The sequence below is a fragment of the Haplochromis burtoni genome, unplaced genomic scaffold (assembly GCF_018398535.1).
Source record: "Haplochromis burtoni strain Fernald_Lab_line unplaced genomic scaffold, NCSU_Asbu1 Contig_508, whole genome shotgun sequence".
In the NCBI taxonomy this organism is placed as follows: Eukaryota; Metazoa; Chordata; class Actinopteri; order Cichliformes; family Cichlidae; genus Haplochromis; species Haplochromis burtoni.
Genome location: NW_024582869.1, coordinates 176,923 through 195,067, shown reverse-complemented (window position 1 = coordinate 195,067; position 18,145 = coordinate 176,923). Strand labels below are relative to the sequence as shown.

The 18,145-nt window shown below is 39.6% G+C and overlaps 1 protein-coding gene across 1 annotated transcript in view; it reads right to left on the bottom strand.

The window, feature by feature from the left end:
* Positions 1-18,145, bottom strand: part of sorcs2 (sortilin-related VPS10 domain containing receptor 2) — a gene marked incomplete at its 3' end in the record, with an annotated part of 292,347 nt that overhangs the window by 201,465 nt on the left and 72,737 nt on the right. Inside the window, 1 exon segment of the mRNA XM_014329195.2 lies at positions 6,076-6,143. Within this exon segment, the coding sequence (XP_014184681.1) occupies positions 6,076-6,143 (68 nt within the window).

The following is an 18,145-nucleotide window of genomic DNA, read 5'->3' as shown; positions in this document are numbered from 1 at the left end:
CACACACACACACACACACACAGTCCGCTTCTGAAACAAACTGATTAAGGAGGCATCAAAGTGGGAAGTGAGCTAGAGCTGTGATGCTACCCCTGGACTAAAAAAGCCTCAAAGCAACAACTTCAAAACACTGAGTCAAATTAAAGCAGATACACAATTAGCTGTATGGATTTATCGCTGGTTTCACTGCCTCTGTACTCTCTACTTGCCTCTCTATGTTACTGTTCACTGCTTTGATCAGCCACAACTTTAAAACCACCTGCTTGCATATCCAACAATACGAGCAGATGCTTCAGCACCTGTAGGATTTCCAATTCTTGCAAGACTTTCCCTGCTTATTCCGGGGCGTTGACGGAGTGTATAAAAAAGATGGCTTCAGCCCATCTTGACATTACTGTTAGTCACAAGGTAGCTGTTTAAATTTATAGAAGTCCATAATTTGCTTCACTAACTTTGTCTCTAAACTGGTCACCCTGAGCTGTCCTTCTGATATACTCTTTTATAATCCTCTCCATCATGTTCACTCCTAGTGGAAATCTTAATATCTTCAGCGCTGCCACCTCGCTACAATTCACAATATCATCTATGAACCTCATAGTCCACAGAGACTTCAGCCTGACCTCATCTGTTTATCTGCCAATCACCACTGCAAGCAGGAAGCGGCTCAGAGGTGTAATTGCACTCCCACCTTGAATCATTGCTACCGCACACCTCAAGACAGTGTTGCTGTCCTCTAGGTGTCTCCATCAACAGTCTTAAACCAAAAACATTGCATCTGTATTGTTCTGTAGTGCATGAAGCTATAATGCTGCTCACTGACTGTCACTACTCTTCTTAACCTTGCTTTCTCATAGCTTCATCATATGGCTCATCATTGTTATCCCTCTTTTACTTACAACACCACTGCACATCACTCTTGTTCTTAAGAACTGGCAGCAATACACTCCGTCTGCATTCCTCATGCATTCTTTTACTTCCTTTTCACTCCCCGATATTGTGTTAAAATGTGGTCAAAGAATCCATCGCCCTCTGTCCTAGACATCCCCATTCTTCCAGCTCTGTAGCCAAGCTGACAAAGAGTCAGGGTTGTGTTTAACCATACCTTGTAATGACATCATGAATTTCATTACAAATAAAATTTGTTAATGTTTTAATCTTATCTTTTATCTTACCTTCATGATGAATCTATCACCATTATCTATCACAGGCCTTCAAGGTGTCAGTAATTAAACTATTACTTAAAAAGCCATCACTGTAGCTGTGAAGCTAATTATAGGCTAATCTCCATTTGTCTTTTATCTTAAAAATTTTTGTAACACTAGCTGTAAAACAGCTAACTGATCATTTGCAAAGGTTAGTAAGGTAGTTTACTATAAGGCTGTTTATTAGCTCCTCTTACTTTTCTTTAAAGAGTACTGGAAACCACATACATTATAATATACTCTTAGAAGTGAAAATGAATAAAAAGAGAAACAAAGAAATGCATACACATCTACAATATTACACAAAAAAATTTAATTTTGGCTGAACTGATGTTTTCCATATTTATTTATTAATTTTAAAATTGAACATCATCTATTAAAACTGGCTCTGTGGTTATAGTTGATAAGACAGTTGTGCATATCTGACAACTGAGCAGTACATGATGCACATGCTGTCAGCAGTTGTGTTTGTGAAACCATGGTGTGCTTGATGTACTGTACATAGAAGTGCCAGGCTGTCAGACGATCTATTCATCCATAATGAAACAGTGAAGCCCCCCAGCACGATGGCTACAAGCCCTCTTCGCCTCTTCAAAAGATGTGTGAAGATGGCATGAATTATAAATACCCCCTCCACTCTAACACCAAAACCGTGTTTATGGGAGTGTGTGATGAGCATAGGAGGACATGGATTACATATTGGTATCCTGGGTTAGATCATTTTAGAGTAATGGATGAGAAAGTGAAAATGTGATCAACATGGGTTTTTAAAGTGCAATTAAATATTTATTTTAGGAAATAAAGTAGTAAAAGTTTAGTTGGGGCTAAATATATTTGAAAGCAAAACTGAGGGTAAAATGCTTGCATTTGACTAGTGTGAGCTGCAGTCCCATAAGCAGTAGCTTTAAGAGGTGAAGCTTTAAACAGCCAGTGTTTGAACCAGTGTGCAACAAGAGCAATTGTAGTATGTATCCTCCTTTTATTTGTTTTTGTATAAACATGAATTCACTCATAATCTGACCAAAATATCACATTGTAACACATAGTCGCCACCAGATCACAAACAGAGGACAGACTCTGCCCAACATGTGAAGTTCTACGTATCATCTAAAAATAAGAAACACTTGCACGGAGTATTCAAAGCCAAAAAAGTGAAGTGCACATCTGCTCCTTCAGTGTGAGGATCAAAAAGGTTTACTGAGTTTTTCATGGCTCCACTCAGAGCAACACAGAGTCTAAAGATGAGTTCTGTCAGCCTGCAGTCGTCACGTTGTTTGGTAATGCACTGGCAAAATCCTCACATCTTTGCCTAATCTCCAAGCGCCTTTCTTTCTGTTTGCTCTGAAGCTCTACCTGATGTAAAAAATAAATAAATGAATAAATAAATAAATAATACATGGTAGAAGACCTTACATATCCTGTTTTGGTGTCCTTGAGCAAGACTGAGTGGGAATATATCGTGGGTTTATGTATTGCCTTGCATTCTCTACACTGTCCGCCATTGTCAAACGCTTTAGAGACCAGGACTGAAAAATATTAAAAGCTGAGAGATGGAGTAGAATTTTTTTTACATTGTATAGGGTCATCGGTGCTTCCAGTAGCTAGCTATTTAATTCATGTTCATATCTTGAAATTAAGGCACTAACAACAGGAAGGACATCCAGTGTAAAAAAAACCAACCCAAAAAACCCTGCCAAATCATGCACGCAACACTGTGATGTGCTGTGGCAAGCCTTTGTCAAATTAAGCAGCAGCCAAAAGTAGCTTTAAAGGTAATGGAATGAGTGTTTTACCAGAATTGACAATCTGATAATAATACATATTTTCGTTTGACTGGCTATTTTTAAAGAGCCAGAATGAGCAGGATTTAGAAATTATGTTACCCTTTCAGCAATGTTTCAGCTAGTTTTTGTATGTAACACCAAGCATGTTTTCAAAAAGTCAAAGTGTGTCAAGACTACAAAGACAAACAAAGCTTCAGAGTTCTTGGAGGGAGATTAGAGCAGCGAGCAGGAGGCAAAGAAAACTGGTTTTATCTACAGGCTTGAAGGTGGACATTCAAAACACATGTTCAGACATCACATTTAGACCTTAGTTGCTTAGAGCTAAAACACCTAACCCACAGTAGTACAAAACTCTGACTTCAACTCTGGCGAATGGAAAAATATTATGACATTACTGCTGATACATAAGCAATTATTGGCCGAGGCCTAAACAAAATGAAAAGACAATGAATCAGGGAAAGACAACCTGTTGCCAAGAGATATTCGCGTTGCCTTACACGGATGAATCTGAGTAATCTTTGTACAAGTAAATATTCTATTTTAACATGTGGACTTGTGGAAACACAAGTAAAAGATTCATGCCTGTTGCCACTTTTCCCTTCTCCCTTCACAAAGAGCCATTCTCATGAGTCAAGATGTTTGGAGCTGTTTTATCAGCCATGCTATAGCATGGGTCCTTGAGCCAGTCATACCAAAATGAAAGACAGACATGTAGAAATCCTCCAGTGTCTTCCAGAATAAATATAAAGATAAATATAAGGAATAAGACAAAGAAAAATAAGGATTTTTGTTAAACTACAAGATTACCACTTGTTTATCTGTTTGATTAAAAGAAAACAGTCTTGACTGTTAGAGAAAAACTGCAAAGCAGCTCAATGTGTGCAGTTAGCCAATGGCTTAGAGGCCTTTCCCATGTTTTCTCCAAGGTAATCACATCACGACATGTTTATGCCTTTGTTTTGGTAAGTCACGGTTACTCACGGATGATCTTTAGCATTCAGTGTACCAGGCTAGTCTCACAGAAACATTTGAACATATGTTTTCAATTCAAGATTCAAGGCTCTTTACTGTCATTATGCAAGCACATATTAAGGCAATATAGCAATTCAGGCATCTTATACATCGCTTTGTTTACCTGGAGAACAAGTCCCAGGTCTGTCACACAATGCCTTGTCACTCTGATATACACCTAACCAAGTAGTTTTGGTGACTAAAATTAACCGCTCAGTAACAAAAACAGTAGCAAGTTGAATACAACGGGCACAAATCTAGCTTTGTGTCCACTGTCAAACCACTTTCGTGGATCAAAGACTTGACTTCAAGTTCCATCACACCAGACATCTCCATAATTAAAATGTCTGCCTTTCTGTGCAACAGGATTGAATGTGGATGTCATTCTTGATTTTTGTCAGCTGTCCCCCAAATCCAATTAAAAGCGTCTCAAAAAGTCAGTAAGCAGCGCTTGAGTTTAGGTCATTTTGTTAAACTGCTTTTTCTGACAGTCAAACAGTTATTCCTACATGAAAATGGTAAGTGTGTGAAGTGTCGGGGTCAAGCATTCAAGGCCATCATAGGACAATTAATCACTGTTACTAGTAAATACAGCAGAATCTTAATGCTAACTTTGGTCCTTTTTTAAGAGTATACATGAATCTAATTTGTATCCAAGATTGTTGGGTCAGTCATAAATATTAAGAGAAAGTGTTCCACTAGGTACCAGTATATTTTGCTTATAGTCACAAGAAAAGCCTACTCAGGCGATAATACGACCTCAGTTCATTAACTCATCTGTCCTGGAAATTCTTTTCTCCTCTCACTGTTGTTAACTTTACCCCCGTGTGAAACCTGGCTTCTAGATGAACACCACCTGACAGGGTAAGACGGCAAACCCATTCATCCTCCCCCATCTTTCTCATTTGATCCTAGAGCCTTGGGACTTCAAAGCCTATAGGCCGTAGAAATGTGGTTGTCTATGCACCATCCCAAACTAACAGCTACAAAGGATTTGAGTTACACCCCACAGATAATGCCTAACAAGACACGGTCAGATAGCTGTATGGATACTGCTAATTTCATGGAAATTCCTGTTTTTGGACAGTGATGGCAGCAGGCAGGAGGCCAGCTTCTCCTCTCTCTAAATTCAGTGTGAACTGGATCTAAACTGGCGGTGATTTGGAGGATTTTTTCTTTCTTGAATGAGCTGTCCAGTAGAGAGTCCCCAGCATTATTCATACAGTGCAACAATTAAATCATCAACAGGGGAAGGGGAAAAATATGTACATTATTCATATCAGTCCTCCAGGGGGACAAACAGTCAGAGCTAATGAGAGGCTGAAGCTTTGAAGTCATGGAGTCCTCGGTGAGGTGAATAGCATGAATTAAGTACAATCATCAGACACATTTTGCTCTATATGAATATCTTCTAGATGTCTAATTTTAGCTAATATTTTGTCTGTGTTCTAAGTTTTTATTAGGAAATTTGAATATAATTAAGTCCCTCTACCCCATTATCTACAAGGTCAGGCTCAGTTCCATTTCAGCAATCAGAAAGCTGTGGGAGAGGAAGTAAATTTAGTTGAAGGTTAATATTCTATGGGAATATATGTTTGCAAACAAGATGTACTTGTTGTCAAGTGGTGTGGAATGGATACATTTTATTTTCCACTGTTCAAATGTGAGAGAAGTGAGAAGGATTTTTGGTGAGCAAGTGCTTTGCTAAATAGAGGAAGCAGTGCCAGCCAGACTTGACCCCTTTCCCTGGCACTGCTGTTGCCAGCCATCCTGCCCTGTGCCATGCTGATATGCTATCTGCCCAAACAGATGCCCGCTCTGGCCTCACAGCGCCACTCTCCGGTCCACCACTTTAGTTGTAGCTGCCTGCTGATGTTTTGTCCGCCCTAGCGCTCTGTTTCACCCTTGTCTCACCCTTGTCTCCTTGAAGAGGCACAGCGGAGAGATAACTAGACCAGTGCTGACCTTCCTGTTCAAGGGAAGCGATTTGCTGATGAAAGGTCTGCACGACAGTGGGGCCAGACATGACATAAAGACATCCAGCAAGAGCACACATGGTGTCTAAACGATCAGCTTACCGCCACAGTGAGCTTTCCAGGACCTTGGTGGAGTCAGCGTGGTAGTACTTGGTTAGGATAAGGATGACCTGCAAAAACACATGGTGGAGAGAGAGAAATTTAGACAGTTATTTAGAGAACTTTTTAGTTAGTGAAATTAGAGCTAAGTTTTAGGTAGCTGAGATTAGACTTACAAGCAGCCGCCCAAAACCTCAACATGATGACAAGGCGAGGCTTTATCTGCACTTTTTCAAGTCACTAAGGTGGACTTAGTGATTCTAGTTTTTTGTACTAGTAATGTTCGTCATGACTAATAAACTAGCTGTTTAAAGGGGAAAAAATCTGACCTGAGCATAATCAAACAGATTAGGTTAAAGCTATTTGAAACTATTAATTACACTCATCTATAATCAATATAGATCACTTTCCACAAGCTATAACACTGCAAACAGCAACCACACCCCGTATCACATTAGTTAGCATTAGCTAGCAGTGTGGCCGACCTTAGCAGTGCTTTCACCTGCAGTCTTTGTTTCCTGAATGATAATGTCCATACCTTCATGCAGACTGTGGTTACACATGGTTTTGATTGCATGGTTATACGTGGGATTATTCTGACACCAGTGACATACATCTTTCTTTTTTTTTTACATCAAAGCAATGCAGAACCAGGCCTCTAATCGCATCAGTTTACTTTTCCTCACACTCATTTATAACTTGTCAGAGAGAGAGGGAGAGAGAGGCACAGTTGTATTTCAGGCTGCAGGTGGCAGGTTTGTGGCAAGTGGCATCACAATATCTTTGACCCAACGGGTAACTTCTACATGAACAAAATAAGAATAATGCATTTAATACACTAGCAGGGTAACTAGGAATTTTAGCCTTTAGGTTTGTGTGGTTAAATGGCAGTTATGAGACAATGATCATGTTATGGAGAAACGCAAAAGTAAAGCAATGAGTAAAGTGTAAAACAAATTGCTTTCTCCTGAGAGCAATTGAGGAATGTATTGCATTATTATTAAGAAACGTTTTCTGTGTAATTTGTGCAATACATTACCTACATTTTGAGTAATGATCCCAATACTGACCACAGCAAAGAGCGGAAATAATAGTAATGGATTGCATTTATATAGCACTTTTCGAGACCCTCAAAGTGCTTTACGATTCCACTATTCATTCACTCTCACACTGGTGGAGGCAGCTACAGTTGCAGCCACAGCTGCCCTGGGGCAGGCTGACAGAAGCAAGGCTGCCATATCGCACCATCAGCCCATCTCCAGTAGGTGGTGGGTGAAGTGTCTTGCCCAAGGACACGATGACCAAGAGAGACAGAGCCGGGGATTGAACCGGCAACCTTCCGGTTACAAGATGAACTAACCAACCCTCTGAACCACCCTCGCCCGACCTTCAACATACAAATATTTAACCACACAGCATGCAATTCATTTGCATAAATGTAATTCAATTCATTTCTATTTATACAGCACCAAACCACAACAACAGTCACCTCAAGGCAACCTCACAATAATACATAGAAAAAAAACCCCAACAATCACATTGCTCCATGTGAGCAAGCACTTTGGCGACAGTGGGAAGGAACTTCCTTTAAACAGGAAGAAACTTTTAGCAGAACCAGGCTCATGGAGGGGCAGCCATCTGCCACGACTGGTTGGGGTGAGAGAAGGAAGACGGGACAAAAGACATGCTGTGGAAGGGAGCGAGAGATTAATAACAAGTGTGATTCAATGCAGAGAGGTCTATTAACACAGAGTGAGTGAGAAAGGTAACTGGAAAAAAATACTCAGTGCATCATGCGAATGCTCCAGCAGCCTACACCTATTGTACCTCAGGGTCACCTGAATCTAATGCCTTTGATATGCTGCTTAGTGGTGGTGACTTAGAGTAAGTGAGAACCCGATGAGAATTGATAAGGAATCAAATCCATAAATGACATCAGTATTGGAACTGCTAAATTCGTAATAATTCCCATCCCAAATTATATCGTGTGTAATTTTCTCCCTTGTTTTTGGTCACTTTTGTATTGAGGCTCAAACACTCTTTGAGGGAATGTTTTTAATCCATACTTATATTTGAAAAGCACCGCTGGTCAGTCAATACAACTGCATAAATGTGACAAATGAGTGGCCACTATTGAAACTAATCTCTCATATTCCTTATTTCAAGCATATGCAACCGCAGGGGAACTCCATCTGCACTGCTGCTGATTTTTATGCTGAGTTCTGCTTGAAGCTGCTTGGAGAAACTATTACCCTGAACAAATAATAGCATTGCTTGCCACTTTGCTTCCAAAGAGAGCAAATACAAAGCTTTTCTCCTCCCCTCCTTCGTGCACATATGAATTAGCTTAAGCAGATTTTTGGGAGGGATGATTTGAAGATGAAATGCTTATTTTAAGTTGAATATAGATTTATTTTGGGCTTAGGGGACAGTTATACTATGGTTCTGATATTTCTCATAAAATAAAATAAAAAGATTAATATATATATAATATATATAATATAAATTAATATATTACTCATATGGCCAAGACATTTTGATCCAGGGCATAATCTGTGTGTGTCTGCACTGGATCAGAGATGCTTGTCTTTCATATTTTTGAGAACTCCTGTTCTTGACATCAAAGTCTACTGGGATTTGTGTTGCCATGGCAAGAGTACCAGTGGGTCAGGGATCACAGGAGGGCCTGGAGTTGTGATTGACAGGCTGGCTTACATTTCGAGGAGCAAGTGAAAATCCCAAGCGTGTCCTTAGGCAGAGGGGACTTGATTGGCCAAGGGGCCCAACCCACAGTCAGCTGCCAACAGCAATTCGTGAATGTGGCTGCTCTCAGAGAATCAAGCTGCAAACTGTACGACAGACTTTCCTGATACATCTTAATGTAGAAAGAAAGCACAGTCTGTATCACCATATTTTCTGTGGTGACCATACATAATTTTGGATTTTATTTTCAGGTTGAAGGTCCTTGAATTTTTAAAAAACAATGACTGAAAAGACTGGGTGGCCTCTAAAAAATGAAGCAAGTACAGGAGGCAAGCGTCTGGTTGATTTCTTAGTCAGATAGGATGAAAGCAGTACTGTCTTGCTTGGCTGACTTAATAAGATGCTTGGCTGCAGGCCAACCATTTTATCAAATATATTTTCATCCCTGTCAGAACATTTAGCCTCATAAAATACCCTCTAGCATAAAGTAATGCCCAGAGCTTTCATAATGCCCTCTTGTGTCAGGAACCTCTAGCATTTAGGCTATGGTTAATAAAAAAGAAACACTCTGAAATTTTTAAAAGTCCTTCCTCTGAGGCATGGCAGGTGTTTAACTGTGTCTTGAAAGACTTTTCGTTGGTTGGTTTAGCTGTGGAGCTCCACAGCTGGGGAGAAACAGAAGCTTTGACTGTTCTACACCAATTTCCACAATGCAGACTGCCATCAAAGCCTCTCAGTGGAATCTTGAGGTGCTTGGCTCAAAGCAACCCAAACTCACGAGTCTCAACCCCAGTGGGGCTTGGCTTCCAAAGATGTTGATGGATTCCAGAAAACTGGAACAGAGGACATCTCCTTGAGCTGCAGGCTGCTTCCTGGGACTGATAACAACCCTGGTAGCAGCTTCGGTGTCAACGCCCAAGCTGCTTTCTGACTTTCACAAAAACTTTCTTTCCTGATGAGGGATCAGCATCCATATCTGACTGAGCATTCGTGTGGCCCTCTGAGTCACACAGCATGTAGCAAGTGTTCTCCAATTGCTCGTTGGCCTACTGTGACTCAAGCGGTGTCTCTGGAAACAGGCTGTCCGCCTCTGCACAGCTGTCCTTGTCCTAATGAGACACTGGTGCAAAGCTTCACACTCTTACTATGCAGGCAGATAGTCCCTTGACACAAGGATTAGATCTATCGTGCAGTACACTTAGTACTTTTGCTCCCCAAGCCATTCTTGCTTTTTTTTTTAATCATTCACGTTCAAGCCTCCGGCTCAAGCCTTTGTTTTTATTGTAATATTGATGAACTTTTTTATGTTGTTCATTAGATTGCTGAGAATCAAGCTGAAAGCTCGGCCCAGAATCTAAGTTGTCATGGATACACATCCTAAGATGCAGCAGGCACGTTTGAGGGCACCATACAAAAAGGTACTTTTACCTCTGCTTTATTTTATATCGTCTCTTATGTCACTATCACTATATTGATTTGCAATACTGGAGATACAGCAGAACAGCTTAACAATACATAAAAGCACACGAATTGGTTTCGTGGTTCAGCCAAGCGTTGCAGCGTATTCTGTCAATACATGCAGAACAGACATCATCTCCCAGAGCTAAGTTGGAAAAGCAGATCCTCATGAAAATGCATACCTCTACAGCCTTTTGGATTCTTGCTCACACACAAAATACATTTTGCCTGCGGCTTCTGAGTAAGCCCTGTCTACATTATACATCTATAAATATAGCTTTCTAAGAGTGGCACACATCAATTCCATCCACTGTCATGTGCATGAAAAGGAGAAGTGAAAAGAAAAACATCTTAACATCAGACCTGTTAGTCTTAGGTTTTCATCATTCATCCACATGGCCGTGCCAACAAAATATTCCGTTTCTTGATCCCCCTGTAGTGTCAGTCCTCAAGGCCCACATTCTGTTCAATTGGAAAATGATTTTTCTTTGGGGATGAAGTGGACAGGGCAAGGATGTATTTGGCTATAAATCACTACTGGCAGGAGGCAGGGAGAGCGTTTATTTGGCAGTAGCGTAGCTAGCCACATTGACAAAACTGCAGAACAACACAGGAGCCAGATGCTTGTATTGCCTCTAGTGTATGGAGCAGTATGTTGACTATGACTACACTTGGCAGATACAGCGCATTGGACTAAAGGGCAAAATTGGCAAGGGCTAAGAATCCAACCAGAGCAGTATGAAAAAAAATCCTCGTCTTTTTAGAAAATACAGCACAATGCCTGCCAGTTGCAATTCTATTCAAATAAATCACAGAATCATTGTAAGAATCAACAAGTACTATAAAACACGTCAAGCTAAAATGAGCTGGGAGCCTATTTTCTTCATGAGTAATGACAGAAACGTGCCTCTGCATCCTCGACTTAATTCCATAATTAATTCCAAGGAAGTTTGGGATGACCTCTGCAACCTACTGAAAGAAGCATTCCACTCTCGTAACCATTTTGTAATACCAGAACTACAGTGATCCACTACAGACAGTTTGTGTGGTTTTTTGTTTGTAAGCTAGCAGACAATGAGATAATAGCCTTTATTGGGAAAAAGTCAACAGGGTGGTCAAGACCCCGGGATGACTCCATGCAAAACAAGAGCTACAAGAGCCCCCATTGAGAGTCAAGCTCATAGCCGAGCTGACCGTGAACTCCAGCTTGACAGCTGCTGTTTGTCCATGCGACATTCCCATCACTATGTGACAGTAGAGTGTTATCAATCAGCTATTGAGGACAAAGTGGGAGAAAATGTTTAAGGCAAAAAAGGACTGAGGGGAAATAAAGAAAGACAGACTCTGGAGCTCAGGAGAAAGAATGCACTCATTCATTTTTAAAGTGAAAACAGTGAAATACAAGTGCTCCCTCTAAGTGTGCGACACCCCCCTCCCCACCTCATCCCTTCGGGGCGCTTCACATTTTCCAGAAACGGACCACACGCATAAACAATTCATCACAGTCTGGAATAAAAGGGAGGAACTCATATTTTAAACCCCCCCCATACACACACATACACAGATGCATAATATGTTAACTTCACTTAAATTTCATTGAGGTTATTAGTAAAGTGGAGAATCAAACAGGATGACCTAATCATTATGACAGAGTTACAGGGACGTCTGAAGCAGGAAATTATAGTTGCACACTTTACATTTTCCTGATTTTTGGATGATTCTGAATAACATTCAAGGCGAATGTTAGAGAGATGAAATGATTCCCCACTAGTCTTCCAAAGCATCTGGACCCAATGTTCAAGCACAGGTCAATCAGGACTGGACTAGCCCATTATAATACCCTGTCAAAGAAAAGCCTAATCTTAGCCCAAATCCTAATCCCTAATTTATCCAATACAGGACATATGCCAGCTAGACTGTGACTTAATAAGCTTAGACTTGTATATTAACAAGAGATTAATTCTACTGTGGCAGTTGACACATAACATTGCCGTTCTGTGCTTCATCAGCACTAGCAAATAACATTGTAGCTTAACAACAACATCCTGGCATTTCCCAAACAAATTTGGGAAATAAATTCACAGACTCAGGCCTTTGTAGTCGACTGTCATCTAGCTAATCACTCAGATGTTCTGAGATGCACTTCTATATACTGGCAAAGTGTTGCCAGCCTCTCTGCCATAATAACAGAGACAAAGAATGTGAGTGTCCTTATAACTCTGGATAGTTCTATTACTCTGTTGGGAATTTCGGGGAAAATACCCTATAAGTGAAAGTCAGTTTGACAACCTACTTTTACACTCGGGTCAAAATTTAAGTAGGACATTTCATTGGCTTTACCATATCCTCTCCAACATGCTCTTCTATAGGATAAAGTGCTTCATTCATCCAAATACTTGCCCATAAGCCCCTTCCTTGATATTCAGCAGAACTAATAGGAGTGAGTGGGTACATCAGGCAGAAACTGTTTTTGACTTAGACCTCAGACACTTTTTATCTGAGGCCAGCCAGTGCCCCCCTCACTCGTTACCATTTTAAAAGTAGTCTGAGATTGCCTCCATTCATTAATCGGCTCAGGTGGAGGAGAAGAGGGGAGGGCAATTACATGGACCTTTGCTTCTGCTTTCCTTGTGCTCTGTCCACACAAAAGACTTTTGCTGATTTTACTCTAACAACTTGGCCCACTCAGGTGGAGTGGGAGCGCATCTGGAGGCCAGATGAACCGTGGGAGACAGTCGTGCAACTAATTTGATGTTGTTATTCTCGTCTCCTCTGCATACGCTATGTGAAATGTTTTGAATGGTTAAAGAGGTTTGTGAAATTGTCTCTTATTCTTCAACTCCTTTATAATTATTGGTCATGTTTCAGAAATCACAATAATGGACCACCTCTACTATTAAAATGTGAAAAAGGCATTTTAAGAAAAGCATCTACTGAAGCAGAGAAGAAAACTTTACAGAGAGCTCCAGTTTAACAGAAATATTCTGGACACTGCAAAATGAAAAGGGCATGGCATTTACTTTGTCACTTGATTTTAGTTGTGGACTTATACAGATGCATTTGCTAATACTTGTATAACACAGGAAGCAGCTGCAGTACTTTTGTTTGTTTTTTTTAATTCACCATCTATAGAGTTTCAAAATGCACTCAAAGTGACACTTCTAAAAAACCTACTAGTTGCTCTCAGTTTTCTTTTCTTTCAGAGACCACGTTTCCTGAATCTTACTAACAAAGATTAGGGTTTTGACTCTGTAAAATAATAGCAAACTCAGTCAAACTTGTCCTTGATTTGCTTCATGTTGGATCTGAGAGTCATTTGTATATATCTTTTGGAATCAAAATCTTTTCATCACTTTACTTTCTCTTTCTACCTGTTCACCCATCATTTGGCATTTTCTTCTCTTTGATGTCTATTTTTTGTGGTTTCCATCTTCCCTTTTTGATCTCTAGTCTTGCTTAAGTCTCTGCAGTTTTCTTCTTCTTTTTAAGCCTCCTCCTCTTCCATATTTGAACAATTGCTATAATTGGGCGCTGATCAAATTGGCAGCCTGTTATCCAAGGAAGAGACTGGAACAGTTTAGGGTTGGCGATGTTCACACAAATGCACGTGCGCATCCTGCCCCAATTCTCTTAAATTATGGGGTGTACGCACAATAGTGGCTATCTTTGGTAACACATATTACTGTAATTCCACTGCAATCTCAAGAGGGTATCATCAAGACACATTTTAAAAATATATTCCCAAACAACAATTATTTGTCCATTCAAATAAATATTTCTGCACATGGAATTGTGAAAATAATGTTGCCAGTTAAGAACCTAAAAGACTGACTGACTGTGCTATCCCACAACTAATTGGAGCTAACAGCACAGAGTGAGCCCAGTTCCTTAGATGTGTGATAATCCACTGTTGGGAGCCCAAGGCCTTTGGGACTGAGACAGAAAGTAGCGGGGGTGGGAGAAGAAACGATAAGAGAAGTATAGGATATAGTGGGTGAAGGGAAGATAAAAGAAAATGGCACAAAACCAAAAGACAAAGAAAAGAGCTGAAAAGGGAAAACTGTTGAGAATGGGTAAGTAGGAAAAAGGGCATCACATGAAGCAAGAAAAGACAAGGTTTAGAGTCAGAGAACAACAAGATGGAGAGAAAGGGAACAGACTCACAATGGGTAGCACAGGGAAAAAAGGCTAAAGGGGCATTAGAAATAAAATAGGACACTGTCATTGGTTGTCTGAGGGCTCTAATGGTGACAGTAAGTGATGAAGCTGAGGGACTGAGATGAGCTTTCTGGCCCTAAAATCTGTTCAACAATTTGAGCAGGTTACTGGGGACGATGTGATTGGGACCAAGAACCTAGCTTAACTTGTCTCTAGGTAGTCAGCCCCTGTCCTGAAAGGTAAAACCAACTGGCCTCATCTAGCTGTGTACTGTCAATCTCTAAGGCAAGCAAAGAAACAAGAAGCTGGACATGTTCTCAGGCTTTTACTAACTACTAAGGATGGGAATAGAGAACCGGTTCTTGTAGAAAATTCCTAAATTCCCAGTAGTTCAACTCCTTGGAACCGTTAGTCTGCTCGCCCATTGCTTCCACCACAGCTGATTTCAGTTTGGGTGCAGGAAAATGAAAATAGTGGCACAGTCGGTATTATAGATATGGATTACTTTCATTTTTTTACTGTACAAAAGGATGAGATGAAGTGCAGCACAGACTCATGGACAGAAACAACTGCTTTATGCTGTTAATACTATTTAGGTATTAGTTTTTTTTTTGTTTTTTTTTTATCAATTCCCATCCTTACTAACTACCAAATAAGTATTAACACCTTTTATGTCTTCTGTTTTCTCTAATCTGATCCAGCATGGAAAAGGTCCTTTCTTTATTTCTGTATTTAGATTCAGACTGCAGCGTCACAAGTAGGTGTTTGTGTACAATAGTCTCATGCCCTTTCGGTATCCTTTGAGTAAATGTCCAGCAGCTGCGCACTGCAAGAGAGTTTGAAAGTTGTGCTGCTAAAATATCCCATCTGATTCCAGTGCCTGCAATATTACACAACGGTCAAACATAGCCTTTAAAATATGGTTTCTGAAACATGATTACAGCTTTTCTATGCCAGGCAGTTTGTCAAACTCATATGGCAAAGACTTTAATATTATTCACCTATTTAGCTCTATCAACTGAAAATAGTATCACTCTGGTCACATGGTGTTTGCCCATTGTTCTGATTGGTACTGTAAATAAGTACCTTAGAGTGTGTTTGAATGTATATGATAGGAACATAGATGCAATCTAACATAAATAAATAACTGATTTATAGCAGGACTAGATTGGGATTTTATTTCTTGGATTTGTTATTGCAAGCAAATTCTTCCAAATATTTTTCAATTTTTCTTTTTATTTTGTAAACGAACAACATTAATTATAGAACATTTAGAAATCAATACAGAAGAAGACAGAGTTTTGCAAAATCTGCTCAAACTGCTAAAATACAAAAGCACTTAACAGCTACAAGTAGGAGAAATTAATTGTGTTTTTTTTCCCTGTTTGTTCTCCAGACTTCACTTTGTTCCCTTCTGCAGCTGTTACATGCCCACAATTGCAGCTTCTTCTTGCCAAACTGCATTTTATTAGGGTTTGAATCAGACTTTTCAGAACCAAAAGAGCAAATGATGTAGCAAACACAGTTTTATCCCACAATATTGGTGTGAAGCGAGCATTGTTCAGATAGATAGCCAGATAGGGCACAAAATGAGAAATCCATTTTCTATTAGCAGCTTCTACATTATAATAAGTGTTCTGCTGCAAACACTGGAAGCCTCAGAAATCCATATAAAATAAATGAATAACAATGTGTCTGACTAACACGAAGTGGACCAAATAATCACAAACTTGGGGTAAAGTTTTCCTTTAATATTGACAGTACATTACCATCATATTCACCTGACATGCAAGTACCTTTGAATATAGAAATAGCGATGATCTGTGATTTTTCTATTTCGTGGAGAGTATTGCAGAAAGAGAAACTGGTGGTGTTCCATCTGAAAGAAGGACCAATATGTTTGTGATGTTTCCTTATGAAGCCTTGAGTTGAGAGTTTCCTCGGTATGAGTGGGAATAATCTAGTGGTTAATGACTTCCCATTGGTATTAATGTCCATGGGTGTTGTTTAAACATTAATACAACCAGTTCCTGTCCTGTAACTATACAGTTGAAGGAAAGTCACATCTCCAAAACCAGATCTTAATAAATAATAAAGTCACTGGGTAAAATGCTCAAAATCTTGTTTAATCATAGCAACATTTTCTGAGTTTATTTAATGTAAACTAAGGTTGTATTTAATTTAAATTAAACTAGCGCTCTTTTAATAACGTTTTTGATAACTTAAGTAACTTCATGTTACTTATAATAAGTAATAAGTTAGTTGAGCTTACTCTTCTTATCCAATCCAACTTTATTTATAAAGCACTTTAAAATGCCCAGCACAGGACCAAAGTGCTGTACAGTAAATAAGTTAAAAACATGAGAATAAAGAAAAACAGCGAACAATAAAACACATAATACATAAAAATAAAAAATTAAAACAGCCCTAAATTAAAAAACAAGATAAAACAGCATAGAATCAACTAAAACAACTAAAATAAGACTAAAACTAAAACCAACATCTCACAAGGTGTCAAAGGCCACAGTGAAACAGTCAGAGAAGAGATCGTTCCACAGTTTCTCCTCTATGTTTACGCTCAGTCCTGGGTACATTCAGGAACAGCTGATTAGCAGACCTGAGAGAGCAGGTAGGCGGCTCAGAGAGATAAGATGGGGCTAGGCCATGGAGGGCTTTAAAAGCAAATAAAAGAATTTTAAAATGAATCTTAAAAGGAATGGGCAGCCAGTGAAGTGAAGCTAAAATAGGGGAAATGTGCACAAACTTTCGAGTGCCAGTTAAAAGACGAGCTGCAGCATTTTGTACTCTCTGTAGATGAGCAATGTATGAAGCACTGACCCCTGCATAAAGTTACTTTATGGCAATCCAGCCGAGTGCTAACCTTAAGCTAACCTTACTTTCTGAGAGAATGACATTGCTAATGTTATCTTATCAAATGTTACTGCGCACAAAAATAAATACTCTTTAAAAACATTGAGAAACACTTAACATATCAAGATCTTTTATACTAAAATGTTTTTACTGATGTACATAATGTAATTTGGTCAACAAAATGTAACAAAAAAAATTATCATTTTTTGAGGGATGGATTCAAAAGCACAGCTTTTGGGCCGTATATTTTAATACTTAACCTTTCAGCCTATATTTGTGTGCAGCTGTGTGTTCTTTGTGTCTACCCTGGCTACCTTTGCTGTCATGGTGGGATCAACAGAGGCTCCCGTCCTGGCTCGGGCTTCTTCCCTTTCAGCTGATACAGCTGCTTGGCACAGCTGAACAGATGTCACTTCAGTATTATCATAATCCCCATCCCTCTCTCTCGTCCCATTCTGCCACGTTCTTCGTGTTGCTTTTTGGCAGTTGTTTTTGCTGTGTCATACACACCCATTACCAGCTCTTTTGTTCCACTCCTTTGCTTCGCTTTATACAAGTAAGCACATCTTGTATCCAACACTGAAGTCATCAGCCTAAAACCCCCGATCATTAACAAATTAAGCTATTAACGATTGACTGTTGCCTGAGATTGTTTTTTTAATGACAGTTAAAGTTGATCTGGGTTAGCGGTGCATTGTGGAACTCGTATTGAATGCAACATTAAACACAGTGGAAATACTTTCAGGGCCTAATTCGAGCAAATGTATTCTTGGAGCTACTCTAATTACATGAAGGAGATACATTATTAATCCATGTACATTATTATACGTAGTGTTTTCCCTGTTCCCAGCTACTGGGGTTCAAGCACAGTTTATCCTGAATA